General features: G+C 45.6%; 4 protein-coding genes across 16 annotated transcripts; 2 read left to right on the top strand and 2 right to left on the bottom strand.

Moving 5' to 3' along the window:
• The first annotated feature begins 4,015 nt into the window (after positions 1 to 4,015).
• Positions 4,016 to 7,629, top strand: LOC118505252. 3 transcript variants are annotated; one of them, XM_036040807.1, is made up of 3 exons: positions 4,016 to 4,088; positions 5,091 to 5,559; positions 5,638 to 7,625. In XM_036040807.1, the coding sequence occupies exons 2-3, from the start codon at positions 5,147 to 5,149 to the stop codon at positions 5,807 to 5,809; spliced, it is 585 nt and encodes a 194-aa protein (XP_035896700.1). In that variant the 5' UTR covers positions 4,016 to 4,088; positions 5,091 to 5,146; the 3' UTR covers positions 5,810 to 7,625. The 3 variants fall into 3 exon arrangements, with proteins under 3 accessions (XP_035896700.1, XP_035896698.1, XP_035896699.1); XM_036040805.1 differs by lacking the exon at positions 4,016 to 4,088 and adding an exon at positions 4,111 to 4,492 and having other exon boundaries at positions 5,638 to 7,629; XM_036040806.1 differs by lacking the exon at positions 4,016 to 4,088 and adding an exon at positions 4,491 to 4,907.
• Positions 7,630 to 8,028: 399 nt separating this feature from the next.
• On the bottom strand, positions 8,029 to 12,313 carry LOC118505162. Of its 2 annotated transcripts, XM_036040558.1 has the most exons (7): positions 12,161 to 12,313; positions 11,784 to 12,080; positions 11,407 to 11,697; positions 11,055 to 11,333; positions 8,936 to 10,981; positions 8,637 to 8,833; positions 8,029 to 8,554 (listed from the first exon to the last, which is right to left on the bottom strand). In XM_036040558.1, exons 1-6 carry the CDS (start codon positions 12,165 to 12,167, stop codon positions 8,637 to 8,639), a joined length of 3,117 nt encoding a protein of 1,038 aa, XP_035896451.1. In that variant the 5' UTR covers positions 12,168 to 12,313; the 3' UTR covers positions 8,029 to 8,554. The 2 variants fall into 2 exon arrangements, with proteins under 2 accessions (XP_035896451.1, XP_035896452.1); XM_036040559.1 differs by having other exon boundaries at positions 8,029 to 8,833.
• A 56-nt stretch (positions 12,314 to 12,369) lies between these two features.
• Positions 12,370 to 18,381, top strand: LOC118505148. Its single transcript, XM_036040526.1, has 8 exons — positions 12,370 to 12,729; positions 12,806 to 13,348; positions 13,425 to 13,712; positions 13,801 to 14,181; positions 14,255 to 14,524; positions 14,728 to 14,898; positions 15,047 to 16,843; positions 17,002 to 18,381. Exons 1-8 carry the CDS (start codon positions 12,432 to 12,434, stop codon positions 17,202 to 17,204), a joined length of 3,951 nt encoding a protein of 1,316 aa, XP_035896419.1. The 5' UTR covers positions 12,370 to 12,431; the 3' UTR covers positions 17,205 to 18,381.
• LOC118505238 (N(G),N(G)-dimethylarginine dimethylaminohydrolase 1) lies at positions 17,639 to 21,742 on the bottom strand. Of its 10 annotated transcripts, none has more exons than XM_036040778.1 (7): positions 21,497 to 21,700; positions 21,315 to 21,426; positions 20,825 to 21,044; positions 20,552 to 20,752; positions 19,795 to 19,857; positions 18,799 to 19,023; positions 17,639 to 18,706 (listed from the first exon to the last, which is right to left on the bottom strand). In XM_036040778.1, the coding sequence occupies exons 2-7, from the start codon at positions 21,353 to 21,355 to the stop codon at positions 18,581 to 18,583; spliced, it is 876 nt and encodes a 291-aa protein (XP_035896671.1). In that variant the 5' UTR covers positions 21,356 to 21,426; positions 21,497 to 21,700; the 3' UTR covers positions 17,639 to 18,580. The 10 variants fall into 10 exon arrangements, with proteins under 10 accessions (XP_035896671.1, XP_035896672.1, XP_035896673.1 ...); XM_036040779.1 differs by having other exon boundaries at positions 21,315 to 21,361; XM_036040780.1 differs by having other exon boundaries at positions 21,315 to 21,361; positions 21,652 to 21,669.
• Between the last annotated feature and the right edge of the window lie 254 nt (positions 21,743 to 21,996).

Raw genomic sequence — 21,996 nt, 5'->3', positions numbered from 1 at the left:
AAGAGAATTTCGTTCGTTCATTCACTATTTTTAACCTTTTCCCCTTATCACTTCACTCGGTTCGTGTTGGTCACTTTAGCAGCTGCGTGTTTAATTAGTTAATTAATACCCGTAAGCGGCAGGGACCTAACACTGCTTCCTGTCTTCCTGTTTCCTGACCAAATGTTCGCACTTTTTTCACTGCGATCGATAACTTTCGGTTTGCCGTTTTGTAATGGTGCTGTCCTGGTTTGGCCTGGTTAATTAGTTCCGCAGAACAAGAATTGCGCCAAAACGAAACGTTCTTTCTATGCAAACACACGCGTTTCATTCATTACTAGCGAGCCAGGCGGTTGGCAAAATGCTTCTAATATATTCCTGCATAATCAGAATGATAACTTCACCACTCCCGTTCAACGCAGCGCGTTTAATTATGCTGCAGAATACGCCTTTAGGGTAAATATCTGCACGACATAGCACACCGAATCCAGCCAGCCACTCGAAATGATTATCTTAGTAAGAATTTTCGAGCTTTAACACTAACGGCTCGGCTCTCTCCGCTCCTTCGCTCCTTGCAATGCGTACCGGGCAGGTACCAGTTAAACTGTTCCGTATCCTTGTCCACGGTCAATCACGCGGGAACCCCCTTGTCCCCTGCACCGACCAGTACAACCCTGTTGCTGGTAACCTTTCGAAAGCGATCGATTATGATTACAAATGCGTCGACCCGAACACTGACCAAATCGCGTACCAAACCAACCAACCAACCACCAACTAACCGAATGACCGACGGTGACGGTGCGAAGGCCAAACAAGGCCGTACCGTAATTTCGATAGCAGGCGTGGAGCGAAAAGAAAAACCCGGTCACAGGGCACAGGGCACAAACACGCCGCGACAAAGCGCAAACCGAACCGATCTGGTGAACAGCAGCTTAGGACAAAGTCGACATACCGCGCGATACAGTTCTCGGGCACACACACACACGTACGCACGTACACACACGCAGACACTCGACCAAAGCACATTTCCACACAACCACCTGCCGGCGATACGCGAACACACACACGACAAAAAAAACAGCCCGATACCAGCGTGTGCACGTGCTAGCTGTTTGGGGTTCGGTTTCATTTGTTTCCTACTTTGGGTCTCCTACCTCCCTGCTATCTCTGCCCTATCCCTTCACCACCAACCGGTTCGCTTATTTAGCCTATTATTGTTTTAATTTCCATTTCAACCATGGCTCGCGGCCATCGTATTCCTGTAGTAATAAACCTGCAAAACACTACCCTTTCCTTCTTGACACGGTGGAGTAGCGTGTGGGGAAAAGCCTGTGGAAATGGAGCTTTCTCTCTCTCTCCCTCTCTATCACTCTACTCCCCCTTAGACCTACCGCCAAGAAGCGGGAAAACGTTAGCATAAAAAAGCAAGGCAAACCTTTACGGTTGCTTTGGTTCATTTGCGACATAAACGAGAGTGGTCAAGTTTTTTGGAATGGTAGTTTTGTTGGGCTTTTTTTCATTTTTACACCTGCACACTCTTCGCAATTAATACCCATAATGAGCGGTGGTTTGAGCTGGCTGCCTGGTGTCTGGTGTGGGAACAGTATGTGTAATAGCGTCGTAAACCGGAGCATGGCTAAACAACTGAAAGATTAGTTTTTTTCTTCCCCTCCAGAAGGACATATGTGATTGGTTGCGAATGGTCGCTTTTGCAATTTGCAACCAAAATTAGAGTTTTTCTTTTCACATAGTTAAAGATTTTTGTAGGAAAGCTTTTTGTAAAGCTGGATTTGAAAATGATCACAAACGAACAAACCACCAGGCGCCTCCATCGAACGAAAAGCTCGATACAGTTTCAATAAATCCTTCCAAAACAATAGGTAATAAAAAGAACATTTCTTGCTCGAAACAATACAGCTTCACAATAAAACACTTTTTGTATACACAAACATACCGCTCACTTATCTGCACACTACAACAGATTGGCTTCGAATAGATAAACGCTTTGTTAACGCTCTAATTATTGCACCGTGCCGCAGAAGCGCCCAAGAACACACACGTGGGTTGTGATTGTGAAATAATGCTTAAAACTACGTTGACACCACTAGCTGAAATCGTAATTTAAATCAAACGGTTTACTGTCACACGTCCAGACTCGCTCGCTCTCTCTGCTCCAAAGCACGCACGCAACTGTATCGAACAGCGTTTGGTTTATTGCATCGCGCGTTGTTGAACTGCGTGAATGCTGTCCCGTTACTGACGAGTGCCATAGGACGGTGGTAATATATTTTCCCCGTCAGACCCACAGATCATCGCTTCGGAGTGGTTACAACTTTCGTTTTCCTTTACTAGGCTCTCTCTCTCTCGCTCTCGCTCTCTCTTGCTCTCTTTTGTCCGTTGGAAAATGCTTTACAGAGCGACCAAATACCACTTGGCGTATTTGCTTACCCTCTTTTGCATTGTTGCACTCTCCTTCTCTTGCTATCGCTCTTTCTCTCTCTTTTGTTCTCGCTTTCTTTGGAAATTTTATCTTCATGTGATTTATTTTCCTCCCTCTGTATTGTTCTTTAAAATTATACATCAGTTGATTATTGTCTGGTTGAGTTCTGTTTCAAATATTCTTTTAGAAAAAGAAACAGGGAAAATTGTCTCAAAAAATAACATTCTCATAGTAACTCATAACAGTTCGACAAGGCACGGCCTCCATTGTACGGCTGTTACAAATTTTAAATATTTAACCCGACTGCATTGTTTACTTGTTAATTGTCCTTTTTATTAGAACGATACGGAACTCATTTACGCACAAATCAACCAATTCATCTTCATCATAAAAAAACGAAAGCGAATCGGCTCTCCATTATCCGTGACATTCCGTCCCCTTGGTAGTCTGACTCGACCGACCAGTGAAAGGGGAAGTGATTGAATGAAATGATGATGACATTCGTAAATTATGTACAGTGATCAGCTAAAAGTATGATGTTGTTCACTGATACATGCTTATTAAGGCACACGACTGTTTACATAGAGCGGTAACAATCTGAAGGACTTTATCTGATTGAACAGCACAAGCAGCCGGTAAAGCGACACGGCGGTTCGCGCGCACGTAACGCAACCTTCCCCCCTTACAGGCTGCGGCCCTGACGGGAATAAAAGGGATTGAATTAGCTGGCAGGCGAAACAAAACAAAACTTTATTAATCATTGAATTTCCAATTTAGATATTGCGTTAACATTTCATTCGTAATCTAATTTCACCTGATCGATAGTCTATAAATAGGTGTGTCCATAGTTTTGTAGGCCATCGATAGCGCACTGTCCCGGAGGGGGTTGTGTACGGGATGCATTTTAAATTAAACGGGCATGCTTAGCTTACGCGAAACTTTTCCACAGCTACACGGTGAATAATGCACATTCCCCCTCAAACGAAAAGTTTCTGTGTTCCACCTCGATCAGGACGAAACAAGAATAGTAAATCAATTGTTTAACTTCCATCAGCTGCAAGCTCTTGGTCTCGACGATCCAGAAATGGCATGTTCTTGGCTGCTGCTCTAGCTTTAGCAGATAGCTGAAGACAGTTATAATAAAAGTTTTTTTTTAACACAACTGAACAATTCGATCGTTTTTACTGTAACTGACGTAACTGTGCTCATTTCAACATTGCTGAGCATTTATTTTAACTTTATTTACTTGTTTTTCTAGGAAAACCGTTATTGGTAGCCGCAGGATAAAACAAAATCTACTATTGTAAAAATTCTTTATTCATATGCATGCAGCATATCAATTAATTTAAATTACTGAACTAATCTACCAATCGTAGATCTTGGAAAAACTTCCATTTTTTACAGATTTGCTCGCTGCATAAATTACATTTCTCAATAGCTTCCCTTTGCTTCGGATACTCCAAACGGTCGCTATTCAAAATCTTCCGACAAAACAACAACTCCATTCGAGCACAAACAAAAAAGTTGACTTTGTCCCACTGCTCGACAAGCTGCTCGAATCGGTATGTCAGGTCCAGGTTGTTTAGGGCAGCCAGAATCGGCTGGTCATTGTAGAATAAATATATAGAAATAAGCTTATATTTTGCCCTTTCTACAGCGGATTATTCGTGTAAGAGTGTAAAAATCCTCAATTTTTGCATATTATTTAATAAAAGCATCAATTTTCCGCTTGCTATCGCTCCGCGACCCAACCAAAAAGTCTGGTCACCCTAAACGCTTGGCCCAATCGTGTACGTTCGCCATTCACAAGGGGAAAAAATAACAAAGCAATCCAGCCAGCCAGATCACAAAAAGAACGAACTGTAAACGCTCTCGGCAAAGGTGTACCAAATTTTCACAAGTGAACTCTATTTTCTGGCAGTTGTTGAAATTCTAGTGCAAAATTATTGCTGCTATACAAATTGTGCGTCACTTTTGCGTTCGGACCAACCTTTCTGGCTGCCTGAAATTCGAAGTAAAACAAAATTGCGACGTTGTGTGAGCTGTGCATTTGTAAAGCGTTTTCTCCTTGAGGTAATGAACTGCAAAAGATGGAGGTGCTACCGGGTTGTACGTTACCTTCGCTGGTCCGACAGAATAGTGCCATACATTTAGCTAAAACCGACGTACCATCGCTTGTTTTTCCTAGTTAAAAAGAGTTTTCATGTAGGGCTGCTTTGCAATTGTTTCTGTGTTCGTTTGGTTGGCGGACGAAAAGAAGACACTTTTTTTCCACAGAGAGCATCGTCCTTCAGGCAAAGTGTAGTTAAGGCTGCTTCAATTCACCTTGAGACTAGTGTAAAAGCTGCAAAGTAAAGCCGTTGGAAGCGATAGTGACACGCAAACGAGTGGAATACAAAATATCAAGTGCTTCGTTGCTCCTTGCCAGAAGGGGAATTGTGGTTGTTTTTTTACACAACACAAGCCCATTCCACACTAGCGCACACAGGTTTAGCCAATTGTTTATAATTAGCCCTACGCAAACAAACAACAAATATATCAGCAAGTTTACAAACAACCTTAGAAAGATGCACTCAGAACGCCAGCCCTTTCTCTCTTTCTCTCTCTCTTTCTCTCAAATCCCTGATTACATAGTGTTACATAAAATATTGTTTTTTGCTTTTGGTTGCAGTGGCCACATACGCACACACCATTCATTGCCTATCCATCTCGAAAGCGACGGAGCAAATGAAAATGAAGATGCCCGACAACAACATCGGTGGAAGTAGCTCAAACACCTATACGCACATCACGATAACCGCTGGTGCACTGTTTAATCGGGGCGGAGGAGGAGGAGGTGGAGGAGACGCGGATACAACGGTGCGACACACGGCCGGGGGAGTCCAGTATCCGAACGATCCTTACGATTCTGATGCGGACAGTTTGAGTACACCACCGAACGAGGAAAACACTGGCCCTGCGGACGATTTCGCCGAGTACATGTGGATGGAGAACGAGGACGAGTTTGATATGCAAGAACTGCAGCGACTAGAGGAGGAAGAGCTGATGGACCAGTGCATCGAGGCGATGATGATGGACGAGATGGCATCGGCCGACATAAGGGCCTCGGCCGCACTGGTCGGAAATGTGCCGAGGGAAAGGTAAGTGTTTGGCCACCGACCGCGCCACCAATTCCGTACGATTTACCATCTCGCTTTCCCTTGCTGCGCCCTTCCCAGCGGGCTGGTGAACATTTTGTCCAGCTTACAGCTCGACAAGGAGCAGCAACAGCAGCAGCTGATCCGCCAGCCCAAGGATCTGAACGTTGAGAAATCGACGCTAAACCCACTGGCCGCCGAATTTGTGCCATCGTTCGTGCAGCGAACTCTCGTCGCACCGACGTCTTACTGAGCAAACAGCGTTTCGGATGTAAAACATCGAAAAGGTATGCAAATACTCAAAGCGAGCAGGAAAAAAAAGTGGAAACGGGGCGATTTACTATTTTTCATTATAATTGCCTTAAATTCTTTGTACGGGGCGAACGCGCGTATCTGGAGGGGGGTGTGCGTGTAAAGTAATGCGATCATATAGAGCTAATAGCGTTTAAATAGTCCTCTTCTGCCGTAGCTGCAATGGAAACTGGTGATACAATTTACGCATACTTTTCAATGAAAAGTAACAACGCGATTCAGGCACACGATGTCGCTGTGGCTGGTGGGCTAGGACATTGCTGTCTTGCTGCTGCCTTTGTACTTACGAAGGACGATCTCTATTTTGTGTTTAGTTGAGATATGGTGGTACGAAGCACCACACGCACGCACTACGCACGCATATACACGGAACGATTTTTAACACACTCGCTAGCATCACATACAATCGCGCGAATGGGTGATGGGAGCCCATGTCGAGTAGCAAGCAAGAAGATTTACAACAAGCTCTTCCATTTGTGGCAACGAATTTCAATTACTTATTATTTACCTAGCTTTACTTACCCGTTCTCGCGGCGTTGGTGTAGCCTTTTTAATGCTCTACCCATGCCCGAGATAGCAACCCAATGGTGCAATGCGATACATTACAACGCCCTTTTCCCTATACATCATCATTCACGTACGCGCGAAGCAAGTGTCCAACGGTTGAGCTATTCGCGCTTCGGATAGTGCAAGTTCCTTTCTGTATGATTCAACCATTTTTTAAGTTTTTCGTTTCACGCTTTTCTTAATTTTTTTTTTTTAAACTTCCTTTTACTTTCGCGCTCACGTTTCCCTCAAAAACACACAAAAAAAGGCGATAAGCAAATTTTCTCCGTTCCCCTTTGTGGTGACCGTGTATCATCTTTTATTAGTATCGTTGTTAGTGATTAGCCGTAAGAAGGAGGCCAGCGGTTTCAGTCCACGTTACTGAAAAACAAACCGCAACTCACACACAAAAAAAGTATAAAAAGTCAACAAGAAAAGTCTGCTGTATGTATGTTAGTATTGTAATTGTTCGTGGCAAAAAAAGAAGCAAACATCAAACCCCCTGTGAAGAGCGGTGCAAAGAGGCGTAATTAGCGGTAAAGCGATCGAATTTGCCACACAGGAAATAGTAGAGAACCTTTCTTTCGTTACATGAAAGGATGATGTTTCAACTGTGATACACGATTATCGTTGATTCATATGTCCAGCCGTCGGGATTAAGTAAAAGCATTAGTTGTGTAATTTTTCTTCCCACCCGTTCGGCGGCGGTTCGGGGTGATCCTCTCTTACTTTGCCAGCTTTATATTGTCCTAATTTTAACAAAACTGCAACAATCCGCTTGCATTTACCAATCTCGCCGGTCACTGATATGATGGATCCGTTGTCCATACACACACACACACACTCTCGGTCTCGTTGATGGACAGAGTGGTAAGGTGAGGTACAAAAGCAAAGCTCCCATTATTTTTTTGCATTATTTTAATGGTCGGGGGAAGAAACCACCCGTCCGGCGTAGTCTGATTTTTAAGCCTGAATACGCAACAATAAGAAAGCAACATGACACACGACAATTAGGTTCTAGTGCTGCAACAGCAAAACGAAAAAAAAATAATATAAATTAAGCGCAAACAATTGATTTAGAGCGAATCGAGCGAGTTTTAAGTGTAACGGAATCCTAATTGTGTGATAGTTTAGAAACAAATAATGGTCAAAACCGTTCAGGTGCAAAAAACACGAAATAAAATAGAAGACTGCATTAGAGTCGTCAAAAATGAATAGAACGTGATGGTTTTATTGCTGTATTTAAATGTTTCATGCTCCTACTGGCATACAAAAAGAAAAGCAAAAACATACTCCACTTTATTAGTTTACCGATGCTGCTTGGGAACATAAATGACCCTGCTCTAATAGATCTATGCCCTTATAAGCTTACATACTCCGTCTACTGCTAAAGATACAGCCGCTGCATGATAAGTCGATTCTCTCTCCCCGGGGGGCGCGCGTTCTTCGCTCCATAAGTCCTCGATTGTTCCAGTTGAATCCGGCCATTGAGTGAGGCGAAGTGTATTTGGTAGTGTTGCTTTAAAACACTTGCACTAATTTTCACTTCCGTTTCCGTATACTTACCAAACGATTCGTCACGTCGTCGTTGCTTCAAGTCGGCGCAAATCATGATTTGGTTGGTAAATTAGTAACTCATTTCAACCATTTGGGAGTGATATTTTGATAATCCTTACAAATAATGTTTTCATGTTTTTCTATGCTACATTGCTTAACCATAACATCACTTCAGCCAGTTCGCTACACTTTCGTGAGTGTTTCACTTGGGCTTACAAAACTTCTTTTGATTAATTGAGCTTGGTTTAACAAGCTCAAACAATCGAATGTCATCTCACTTTTGTGCTGCGTGCTGTGGCTCTTACACCGGCGCAACAAGCACTTCTGTATGATATAGTTGTTAAACAATTCTCATGTTTCGTCCATCATCACCCCGTCTCGGTATTTTAACTTCATACCGTTTAGAGTAATTTTTTGTTCCTAACGAAATAAAAAGAAAACAGTTTTGTTCTTAACTCTTAAGGGTACCTATTCTATAGCTAGCTGCTGTACAAGTGGGGCGCACAGGGTAGTGTGAACCTTTTCCCTTTTTCCTATTCTGTTGATTTATTCTAAACTCTTATTGCTATCCTCCGTTGAATGGCTGTGTCGGTGAACGAGTCAACAGGAGAAAGAGTTTTAAATCCGTTCCGCTTTGCTGCTACCTTTTTTTGTTACATACTTACCTAAGCGTTAAATGCATGATGCTGCGCTTTACAGCGATTTCCGTTGTGCAGGTAGGTTATCTTGAGAGCGGCCTGCGCCGAATGTTTGTCGTCAAACTCGATCAGGCACACCTCACTGCCGGGCTGGCCAGTCGTCTTCATGTACAGTATTTTGCCACAGGACTTGAACGTCTCGTAGATGGCGAGTTCCGAGTACGCTGTGACGCAAAGATAAGGTTTAAAGTAGCAGTACATACAAATTAATATAGTTTCCTGACGATTTGAGTCGCGGGATAAGCTTGTGTGTGTGTGTCACTTACGACCATTGCTAACAACGCTAACGCCACAATCCGAACTGGGTGTGTAGGTGGTCCCAAGGATACTGACGCGTATCAGCCGTCCCTTCAGTATCGTCAAGTTCTGTTCCAATGCGGTATACGCTTGGTACATCGTGTCGTACATAACGATCATGGAGTGCGAATGCGGATAATTGGACCTTGCGTGCGAGACTAGTTTCACCTTGCCATGCTGACTAAACAGTAGCTCAATTTGTGCCTTGCTAACGTCCTCCGGAAGGTTATCTACGTGTACCATTGGTTTCTCTAAACCATTAACCTGTTTCTTGGCGCGTCGTTTTTTAGCCGATTCGATCATCTGCTTCTGGATTGAGCCGTTTAGCGAAGCACCGCTAGAAGGAATCCACATACCATTCTCATCATCCACTGGGGACGGCGATCGCGAACGAAACGATAACGGTGGCGGTGATGGTGCCGGCGGTATGAAATCGTCGTCATCCATAACATCGCTATCGTTCGATGTAGCGGCCGGGTCCGTTGGTGCAACCGTCTCCTTGGTGGTGTCGCGCGGCAGCACTCCAACGGTATTCAGTGGTTGTTTTCCAACGGATTCCTTCACTGCTGAACTGTTGCTGGCCGGTGGTGGAAGCGTTCCCGGTTCACTTGTGCTACGATAGTAATCCTCAATGATGGCTAGCATCTGCAGCTGCTCCGGGTACGTGAAGAGCGTGAACGTGTTCAATTGCTGAAAGCCCTTCGGTTCGTTTATAAGATAACGGATTTTCTCCTCCCCGGTCATGGACAGAAACAGTGGATAGCTCATGCACTGATTGACGATGTCACGGACCAAGTTAAACTGATCCATCATTGGCAGTGTGGTGAAGTTTTTACATTTAATCATTTGCGCTTCCACGGTTTGCATGAGGCCTCGCATTCGCGGGCTTACCTCCTGACTGCCTACGCTAATTGATCCCACGGGCGTTGGCACTGCTGCCGGCCGTACCATCCTGACCGATCCAATCGCCATGGGCACATTGGACGGCACCGGAGCCACCGGTATCCAGCTACCGAGACTCGGACCCATCGGTCTTGCCACCATTGGTACGGGTGGGAAGCTTTGGGCCACCACTCCGTACCATTGACTACTGGAAGCTGGTGGTAGTACGGGAGCCGGCACCATACTAGGGTTAGCGATAGGATACTGTACCATGCCCACTGCTGGCACTGCACCCTGCTGTGCCTGGTTCGAACCCCGCAGAGAAGTCACAACGACGGGGAACCGACCAACGCACATCACTTTCATCGCTTTTGCCTGCCATTTCTCCTTGGTCATGCACACGATTGCTTCCACTAGCTTGGGACGAAACACGTACCTCACATCGCCTATCATGCAGAACCTATCGTACACATCTTCATCAGCAATTTCCTCCGTCAGACTGCTAACCCTAACACACAACCCCGGATCATGTTCAATGCGCTGGTCGGCCATCAAAATCAAAAGCCGCCTCGAGCACATGAACGAATGATTTAGCTTGCAAACGCGCTTCGCTTCCAGCTTCGTATCGAAGCTCAGGTATGCGACACCGATCGGGGACGTGTTGTGCTCCTTCTGTTCCCGCATATTGATTACGGTGCCATATTTTGCAAAATATTCTCTAAACTCTACCAAACCCTGGTTCGGTGCATAATTCCACACCTGCACCTCGTTTCGGTAGTAGAGTGGATTTGGATTAAAGTACTGCGGATGGAAAGCAGTGGGCAGTAGTGACATGTTCTTACGGTCCTCTATGTCGGCAATGTGCAGTAACACTGATTCCTTGCGGGACCTTTTCGGAGGCACGCGTGCCTCTAGGTAGCGAGGCGCATACGTGGGCGAAATGTACTGGTTTGCGGTGTACATTCGAATCACCACCTCTTCGCCAGCGATATGCCGCGTGTCTAAAACACTCTTGGCCGCCGGTGCCGTGTCCATGCGGACGATTGTATTGTAATTAGTGGAATCTATGCGCTGAATATACTCTACCCGTCCATGCTCGGAACATGCTTCAAATATCTCGTCGTTGGTTAAATCTAAAATGAACCAATAAATACGGGTATCAGGACCCGGAAAGCTTTTATCCCCCCACCCCATCGCTATACTCACACACACTCGTGCGCCTAATGATAACGGTTTTGTCCGAATCGTTCGATGTGTATCCCAACATTCGGTTGTAAACCTCCATTCCAAAGCCCTGAAAATTAAGTGGCTCGTGTAGGAATGCTGCCCGAGCCATCTTCGGGTACCGGTAGGTCACGTAGGCAATGTTGGACATTACGCAGGTGGCCGACTTTTGCATTATCCAGTCCTCAATCTTCCCGAACTTGCTCAAAAACCCGATCAAATCATCCTCCTCGGTGTCCCTGGGGATGTTGGTCACAAGCACTGTAAATGAAAATGAGCCAAACGGGCGTTGGTAGATTGGCGCCTTTCACCCATTCCACACACACACACATACAGGTAGTTTCATTTTCAGCTGCCGGATCGTACACCAGATCTAGCTTGTCGCACTTTTCCTTGATTTGTGTGTAGGCTACTGGCTTTTTTTGTTCCAGAAACATGCTGATCTTTCGCTTCACCTCCACGATGTATGGTTCGATGCCTTTGAGCGACTTCTTCAGCTCCAGCGCACGCTTGATAGCGGCATTGTCCGTAAAGGATATGTACGCATAGTTATGCGAAGGCTTCTGAACGCATTCAATCGTACCGACGCTATGGAAATGGTTGTACAGATCTTCCTCGGTGATTTCTGCAGTGCAAATGCCAATGACGAATGTAGTGTAAATAAGCGGACGGTGGACGGAGCAGTCACCGAAGTTGGGGAACAGAACTTACGCTCGTTAAGATATCGAACCACAACGGACTGTAGTGGCGTGAAGAACCTTTCCGCTTGCGTACTAACGACAAATAGCCGCTTTTGCTGAAACGTTGACTTGTTCAACTCTTCAAGCTGCTTCTCGTCCAGCTCTTGGGCGAACTTGATGTAAGCAATCTTCGTTGGACAGTAGGTGCATTTGTGCAATCGATACTCGAAATTGCTTATCTTTCCATAATCGTTCAGAAAGGATCGCAGATCTTCTACGGTGGCGTTTTTCGGCACGTTTCCGACATAGTATTCGTGTGGTTTATTTTCTGCAAACATTGCACAGCACATAGCATAGTTAGAGTACAATTGTATGGGCTCATCATGCATATGTTTGTATCGTACTTACCATCCATGCTTAATGCAACAATAAAACTAAATGCAAAAGAACGTAAGCAGCAAATTCACGATTATCTTGGATTCGCTTTCAGTACTGCGAAAGCAACACGGGCGCTATTAACATTCGTTGCTGTGTTTTGTTGTGCGGCTTTTACCATTTACTTGACAACCAGCCAGAAAAGCATTCATTTGACGTTTGACGTTTGACAGCTAGCCAGATTGTCATTTCCGTAGAAAATAGCAGCAGGCCACAAGTCGCAAAGGTAGCTCCTGCCGTCGTGATGAATCCGAACGAAGTGGTTTATATTTCTAATATTCCCAAGCAAACCTCGTTAGCGGAGTTGCACAGTTTGCTGAAATCGTCCGGGAATGTGGTCGGTTCCACGTTCATGCGCGAAAATCGCAATGATTGCCGGACGAAAATTGCGTTTGTTTTGTTCGAGAACGAAGCGCAAGCCGCGGAAGCTTGCGGCCTGGATCAGACGCTCTTCCAGTCGCATCGATTGAGCGTGATGCTGTCGAACGATGATCGAAAGTTTTTGGCCGGCTATACCATAGTAATACATAACACATCATCCGGTAAGTGATGGGTAGTTGTTACGATTGTCTTCTAGATGCGTTGTCGCTCACCACTGTGCAACACTTCTGCTCACAGATACGAGCGAGGAGGATCTGTTCGAAGCGTGCTGTAGATACGGGAATGTCGAGACGGTACAGATTCCCACCAATCACTATGCGTTCGTTAGCTTTTCGGAACGATCCGCAGCCCACGCAGCGCATCGGAAGCTGAACAATTCGATGCTAAACCAGCACCAGGTGTCGGTGAAAGTTCTCGACGAGGATGTGCGAGTGCGGCTGGAAGATTTGGATAGTTACAAAACGCCTCGCGTTTACAATGAGCTGCTGCGCGCGAAGCAGCAGTACTTTGATAACCAGGAACCGATGCGACACGACCCGCAGCAGAACCTGATGGACGATCGGGACGATGATTTCCAGGACCACCACCAACAACAACACCAGTACAACGACAATCTGGACGATGATTCTATGGGCCAGTATAATCGAAACGAGAACTGCGATGATTTTTCGCCAGCGCCGGGCTTGCAGGACTACGAGGAGGACTACAGTCCATTGCTCGTCTATCGTCGCGATGTACGATTTGGAAAGCTACGCTTCCAAACGGAAAACAATACGGCAGGTAGGTGGACGGACTGGACGGGGTACGCAACGAGGCCAAGTACGTTCCATGTTATAACACTCTTCTTCTCCCTCAGTCAAGGTGGAGAATATTCCGCGCGAAGTTTACGACGAAGATGTGGTCATTTACTTTCAAAAGTTCGGCCCCATCTTAAGCATCGAGCGAGGCATCTGTCTGAACGCGCTGTTTTCGAAAATTTACACGATAACCTACCAGAACGAGGAATCGCAGCAACGCGCACTGAATTGCTTTTGCCGACAGGTGGTACTGTCCGATATAACCTGCACCATATTCACTATGATTCCCGGAGAGGCACTTCATCCGGTAAAGAATCAATCTGTGCTGATTAACTTTGTACCAAACTGTAAGATATCGCACCAATTGCTTGGGGATTCGTGTGCTTTGGTTGTCTTATTTATTCCTCTCTTCTTTTTCTCTTTGCGCCCCTTCAGATGTAATGTACGACGAAATCGTACAAGCATTTTCCGACATTGGAAATGTGTTGTACGTCGAGAAAAAAGTTCGCAACAATGGTCCGACGATCGTACACTTTACGCACCCGATCAACATGAACGACGCTTGCCAAATCGATAGCATTACGGATATTAACGTTACCATCGTACCAGTGAGTCAGAAAGATTTCATGATTTTCACTACCAACATGCCTGTGTACTTTCGAGCCGCCAAGGGCAGGATGAACGGCACACCGAAGGGTAATTACTTGCAGGAAATAGAAGCCAAAGAGGAGCAGGAAAAGAAGGATAACATCATTTTCAAAACGGGGTTCGACCCGCACTATTGCAATCCCAACCCGAAGAAGTACAATTTTGAAGGTATCCCATTCCCCATAGCCGAACGAACGGGAGTGTAAAATGTGCGACGCTTACAATAAGTTTACATTTTCAGTGGTGGTTTACAACTGTCCCAAAGCTGCGAAGCTATCAACGCTAAAAGGTTACTTCAACCGCGCCGGTGCCGTACGGGCGCTGCGCAAGGAGCCGAGCAAATTTGATTCGAACACGTGGAAGGTGTTTGTCAGCTTTGCCAACTATCTAGAGGCTTACCGAGCCGTGCGGTTAAAGGGTAAGTTCAATGGAGATTTCATCTTCAAACATATCGCCGCGGAAAGCCCCAGATTGGATTGCATGGAAGCGATAATGGTGACGGTGGTACCAGGTATGTTGAAATTGATAAACATCTTTTACTTTTCAAGAATGATTTTACAAACAACACCTATATATTTTAATAGTAAATGATATTTGCATAATAACGCGGGAAGCGCAAAAAACCGTGGTTGGCGTCGCATTGGTCGCAAACGTTAAAAAACGTTTGAATAACACTTATTAACCATACAAATTGTTTCTAATGCATCTGTTCAGAGGAAAACCTTTCGGTGGCACAAGTTGTACGCGAGTTTGTGAAATGTGGAGTTTTATATTTTGCCGAAAAAACATCGACAAACGAGTTCGTCCTCATCTATCGAGACGTAAAGGGGGCACAACGAGCCTGTGAGATGCATGCCATTGAACGTCATCCGATTGAGGTGTTCTGTAAGTTGACAAACTAAGGCAATCAAAGGAAACAAAAATATTTCTTGCTGCCTGCTGGAAGATGCAGTGCCTTTCGATTGTTGAAAGTTTATCTCCCCACATGAGTACTCATGATATCGAGCGTTTGCTACGTGCCGCACAATTACAGGGCTGAAGGATGTATTGAAACAGAAAGGGAAACAGAAAATATTCAGATTTAATTTGAGTTCTGGCGCGAACACGGGCGCTGATGACGATACGAAGGATTATCGGGGACGAGTGCTGCTATCGGACATGTTTGGGCAGAAGGAACCAAAGGACATGGACAGCAAAGCAGTGCTGCCGATTCCTCCACCGAAAGCCCCGAAGCCCCCGGGCGTACCGAGGACGGAACCTTTGACGGTGGAAATCATCAACAAGCCTTGTGACACACCCAAGCCATCGACAAGCAGCGTCCCTCCACCGGTGGACATAAAGGAAGAGGATCTTCGGAATGTAATTGTCGAAAAGCGCAGCATCAAATCGGAATGCCTGGATCAGCTGAACAGTCTGGAAGAGATGGAACGTTACATCAAGCAGAAAGAGCAGGACATTCAACGTCGGCTACAGCAGCTGGAAAAGGACGAGGCAAACGTTACGGCCTTGCTGCCATCCACCAGCACGAAGCGGGCCAAATCTTCGGAAGAGAAAGCTAAGGAACCGACCAGCGCCAGGACCGAGCCGCCTAGTGGTAGCAGAGCTAATGCAAGCAGCAGCCGGCGCACGTCATCGCCTACCCTACCCCTAATCGAACCGAGCTCCTCGTCCTCCAGCCACCAACGGATCAGCAACCACACAACGACCGTAGGAGTCAGCATTCCCACGTACTCGTCGTCAGACAGCTTGAGGCTCTCGGATCAGATGCGGTCCGTTTCGCCTTCGGATCGTTTAGCACACGAGCGGTACATGCAAATTCGTGTGGAAAAAATTGCCATCACGCAGGAGCTAGACTCGTTGCGACAACGGTTCGATTACCGCAAGGGATCTCGCGTGGACGCATTACGGGATCTGCTTGCCGGACTGAATCGAGAGCAGCGTGAAATCCAGATACAGCTAGAAGCGAAGAGACGCTTCCGTATGCCAGATGATGCAAACTACGCCGGCAGTTCGTTTGATCCTTCGCCATCGCCACCAGCGAAACGCCACAACAGACGATCCTCATCGCGCTCGTCCCGATCGATAGGGCGGCGATCTCAATCTCGTTCGCCGTACCGCCGCAATGCACGGTTTTCTCGATCACGCTCAAGATCACGGACTTCCGGAAGGTTGCCACGCTCACGATCACGGACCTCTGGAAGATTGGTACGCTCCCGATCAAGGAACTCGGGAAGATTGGTACGCTCTCGATCAAGAAACTCGGGAAGATTGGTACGCTCTCGATCAAGGAACTCGGGAAGGTTGGCACGTTCCCGATCAAGGAACTCGGGAAGGTTGGCCCGTTCTCGCTCACGACGCACAAGGTCGCGAACTCAATCACCACCGTCACGATTTTCGCGCAAATCCCGTTCCCCATCTCCGCCATCATACGAGCATCAAAAGCGACGCCGATCGAGGACTCCATCGAAGGAAGTGAGATCACCGCCGGTCGCAAGGCAAGCCTATCAGTTGGAACGGGTAATGTACAACATTGGACGCTACAACCATAAGCACGTCAAGCACAGCGTGTACGTGGGCAACGTTAGCAGCCAGGTGAGCCAACGGGAAATCGAAGAAATATTTGCCCGCTTCGGCCGGCTGGCGGATGTGGACTTTGACCGGTTCAAATGGTACGGCGAGGTATACTTCGATTACACCAATCGGGAGCATGCGTTTAAAGCGCTGGAAATGAACAACGTTAAAATAGCGGGCCGCCGGCTGCGGGTGGCGTTCAATTCGGATAAACCATCGATCAGAGAGGGATACTCGCTTTACCTCTCGCTGAGACAACGTAAGTATCATCCTAATCAAGGTAGCATTTACTCAATCGCGCCCCGTGCGCCGTGTTGCGAGATTTGCAGACGGTTGTGGATGTGTGTGGATGCAGAAACAATATATGTACTCCTCCCCTTCTTCTGCGGTCCTCTGTGCCGTCTTCTTCTCTTGCAGCGACCGACGAGCAAACCATTTATCGCACGTACGAATCGTACGGTGAAATTGATTTCATTTGGTACCCGGAGAACCAACTGATCGGTACCATCTCCTTCCGGCGGACGGAAGATGCGAACGATGCACTAGCGGTGTACAAGCTAATCGATGGAACGCCGATCAAATCAAGACCTTTCAAAGATAGGGTGAACAACGTTGCTTGAACGAACGAGCACGCACGATCGGTGAAGGTACCGAGCGTTACTTAACTTGCCGCCGAGCTAAACTTGAGTGCGTGAAATCTACAACAGGCTGGTTCACAATACCGTACATTGAAGTACACCACTAAAGTTGTACTAAAGTTGTCGCGTAACAGCATTTAACACTCAAACTTTGGTGAAACAACACAGCGCAAACCAACGGAAGCCACATAAAGGGCAGACAATTTAATTAAAAGCGCCAAATGAAGTTTGAACAATTGCTTAAATATGAATTTAAATATTGATCATTCTTCTTGTGGAGGAAAGATTACGTGAGTGTTTTAGTGTAGCCGTAAAATGAAGACGAAGTACGTTTGGTTATTGCTTTTCCCAAGCAACGTGGTTTTGTTTTTCGAAGAGTTTCTTTCCGACACCAGAAAACAAGCAACACCGTGACGTGGTTATGGAGAAGCTACAATCATCTTTTATTCATTTGCCAAAAGTTTTTAGTTGGTGTAACGTAACGTATAGGCTATATTGCTAGAGAAGAATTACACTGTTGCGTTACAGATTTCGTGTGAGTATACACACTCCAAAGTTATGCAGAACTAGGTAGTATCGTTGTAAATATTGTTGTTTCTTTTTTTCTTCTCTCCTTTGCTTATATTTGTTGGGGTACCGCGAAAATACAGTTTGAATTTTTCACAATTCAACCTTTCTCAAGAGAGGAGCATACACAAGCGATAAAAATATCAATTATAGCAGCGTAGAGTAAAAGGTGTTCAGTTTTCACGTTTCATTTAAATAGAGATTACTTTCGATAGGGTTAATATCAGTGGAACAAATGTATTTTTCTGCTTACAGACCATTTAAAAAAAAAACAAGCTAGAAAAAAGAAGAAATACTTTAATGATTTGAACTCTGTAATGCCCATTGTTCAGGTGACTAGTATCGACAGACGGTTTGGTGAAGGAAAACAGATCTGTTCAAGTAAATGTGCGCGTTAGTTCAGTATGATGCTACGCAAATGTCGTCAAAAAATGGAAATTGAGGCTTTTGGAGTTGTGAAACGAAAACAATCCGGTGGCGGTGCAAATTCCCTTGTCACTTGAAACATAAAATTAATACTTTTATAAGTTGGTGCAGTACGCACTACTTAGAAGAAAAAGTTATATAGAAAATAAATAATTAGAGCTACAAATTTGGAGGAAACCCAACCCCACCACTTCCCACACTGATAAAAACGGTTTGTCGTTGGTCATGGGAATAGCTGCGGAAAAGAGGCTTTTTTGTTGTACTACAACACACAGGACAAACTAAGTTAGATAACAAACAAGGAAACGTGTAATGTGCTGCTGCATCCCTTAACTGGATTCTGTCGATGTGTTCTCGATGCTCACTCACAGGCTTTTGATGTGCTTGGAACGTTTGACCAGAATGGAACAGGCGGTAAGACCGTTGGAAAACTTGCCCAGCTCGGACATGTACAGCATCTGGCGCGGATTGTCGAGCTTCTGCGATAAAATCTGGGAAAAAATGCAGTCCGCACAACATGCGCACGTGTGTCATTAGGGTGAGCTCATTGCCATGCTAGGAACAAGGGCACGCGGCCAGTTACCTGCGTTGAGATTGGAATTTCATCGACGGATCGTGTAACGAGCGTACCGTTGATGTACAGCACGTTCGCTGCGGTCTCTTCCTGCAGTGTCAGCGTGTGGTACGTGAAGGTAGCTTCGCGCTCGATTCGCTTCAAGATCTCTTGCGATTCCTTGCTGCGGCTAACACAGAGAACGTCCGGTCCACCCATGGAAACGTAATACTTGAGATGATGATGCTCTGATACCTGGGCGGGAGATGAGATTGAAGGGCATTGTTTTAGCGTCTGGCACACGCGACCACACCACCGGGGGCACAGCTTAGCGCGAGACAAGCAAATATGGAATCATCTTTAAACAGCAGACCACAGGAAGCGACGGTGCTCAATATGCTTCTAATTTGAAAGAAATAAATACGCTCTAGCTAAGCATACTGGTTACTGGCTGACTATGGTTTCACAATGCCAATAGATTACCAGCATGCAACAACCACGGAACATGACAATCCAAACATGCTACATTACGAACAAACAAACACACTAACAAATCATGCATAGTCATGTAATCAATTCAAATATATGAAACACGCGTGTCATAGCACTATGATAGGCAAAAGACAAAGAACGAAATATTTAAACAAAATGTTCGGTGCAGAATTTACGAATTGTACAGCGTTCAAGTGTACGGAACGCTTATTCCGGATACGTCGGTAAGCTCTCACGACCGGTTCCAAGCTAACCGGCCAGCTACTAAGCGACTAAAGCGAACAAGTTACACCGAAACTATCGATTATTGAGGTAAAGCAAATAAATCTATGGTGCGTTTAAACGTACTAACAGTACAACATTGCGTACATGTACAAAGCAAATGGTATGGCTGTATAGCGCTGCTTTCAAATAAATATTCGTAACAAAGTTTGAACAAATAAAAAAATGGCTTTTTTGTTTGGCTTTGGTGTTGTTACAAAACACACGAGTTAGCATAGTGCGCACGCGTGTGTGTGTGAATATCTTATCAACCTGAATCACTCCACTGACTAAATCCAACGTTATAGGATTCACCACATCGTCTACGTCTTCTACCTATGATACAGCGCGCGCGCGTGTGGTGTGCACACGGTGCATTCGATTCCGTCGATTGCATCAACAACCACGACGGATATCAGGTTGGGAAGCAAGGAAGGAAAGTGTTAAAATGTAAGGGTATCAGAAGAATGGGCGGATGTGGAAGTTGGCAAAGAGAGAAAAAGAGAAAGAAAGAAGTGAGACAGTGAGAGAAGGAAAGTATAGTAAAAGGTGAGTAAAGGTAAGAAATTTACAAAAGCGTTCTCCACACCACACCACACCACCATCATCTCATGACCATGATCGCTTACATATGGACATTCATTTTTGTAGCTTCTGTAGTGTAGAACATTCAATGTGACTAGATCTAATCCTAAACCGACTGGTTACGTGTTTAGACAATCAGATGAAATTGTTCTAATGGCACTTTCGAGCGTATGCAGTTTTAGTAGCTATCTACACAATGACAAAAATGAAGACGGAAGCACTGGTGCCAACAACGGCGATGGTACTGACATATTTACACTAATGATTACACGATCATTGGACATATTTGGCTTAGCTAGTAGTAAGAGTAGTAGGAGTAGTAGTAGCTCGGTTACGAATTAGACGAAAAACACAAGGGTGAGTTTCAGAAACACATACAGCACCGATCATGGAAAATCGGAATCATCCCCTACAACCGTGCGTGCGGGAGTGCTGCGAACAGTACCTTTATCGGAACGCAGGGATATTCGGGAAAGGCGGCCGCCACCGCACGAGCACCCGCTTCATTGGTCCACTTACTGAGACCAACGAAAAACTCGCGCCCGGTAAAGAGCACGTCGCCGCCATCCAGTCTAGCGTTGGGATCGGCTATTTCGGCTAAGGGAAGATCCAGTTCCTTCTTCAGCACAGCCCGCACGGCTTCGACCTGCAATGATGGTGTGGGGTAGGCAAGTGAGTGTCATTTGCTGTTAAGTTGCTGGCAGCGAGGTATACTAACTTCCTGCACCCGATGCGGATCACCGGGTCGGCAAATTAACGCTATTCCATTACATACTACGGCGCAGTCTTCAACGAACGGACATTCAGGTAAATTTTCATCCGGTGGCAGTTCTATCACATCCAGTCCTAGATCGCGCAGCATTTTCACATAACTTTCATGCTGCAGTTTGGCCTCTTCCAGATCGATTTCTCCGCGCGTTCTTAAAGATAATGGAATTCTGTTGAGCAAGCAAGAAGCGTTAGTCGTTAGTCAATGTAGCCTTACATGTGAGAAGTGCTTGAGTTAATTTAATGTAAACAATTTCATTTATTTTTACTCAACACAGTCAGGTGGAACGTGGACGGTGGATGGGCGTTGTACCATCGTTCATTTTCGATCCATTCGCCCCACCAGTTGGCCTTAATTATTGTGCCGTACGGCTTTGGCCAAAAGGTCAAGCATGGAGCTTTTGGACCTGCTTTAGTTTTGTCCAAGCTCCAATACATACCTGGCAGTGATTGCGTGCGTATAGCGGAAGGGTGACGCCATGCCTAACTAAATGTGTGCTCACGTTGACCAAATTAGTATGGGGGACACCGGACAAAATGATACAGAGTTAGCTAGCGAAAGGGGTTCTACTATGAGCACATTTAATAACACAAAACGACACTTTACGCTGCACAATCTTACGGGAAGCGTGTGGTTTTGGAAGGGACAGAAGACACACCAAACGACGAAATACACATTCAAACGACAAACATCGACATCGGACGCACCCTACGCTATGCACCAAATCCAATCGATTAGCTAGATTGCCCGTGTGTCCAAGGAGCTGGAAATTGTACCTATCCTAAATTGCCTCGCCAAAAAGTTGTTAATTTGTTGACAGCAGAACGCAGCAGTGTTTATGCTGCAATTGACAATGTAAACATACAGGGTGTGTCACCGAACGCGCGTCAGCATGTGGTGTAGCATGAATCTGTGGTGTTGGGCATTTGATGAATGAAAAACTTGCGCCTTTGCTGGTATTTTAGCTTCAAATGAAAAAGTGAAAATTTTAGGCTTCAATGTTTCCTTTCCGCCTGAATTTCCTGAATGTATAGGCTGAAAAGGTTCTGTTTTCGAAAACCGCTCAATTCATTACACCACACTGTCAGCTGTCAAATTTCCGCTACAGAGCGCGCGAGCGT

This window comes from Anopheles stephensi, chromosome 2, assembly GCF_013141755.1.
Source record: "Anopheles stephensi strain Indian chromosome 2, UCI_ANSTEP_V1.0, whole genome shotgun sequence".
In the NCBI taxonomy this organism is placed as follows: Eukaryota; Metazoa; Arthropoda; class Insecta; order Diptera; family Culicidae; genus Anopheles; species Anopheles stephensi.
Note: the sequence above shows the minus strand (reverse complement) of the source record. Positions and strands in the feature narration are given on the sequence as shown.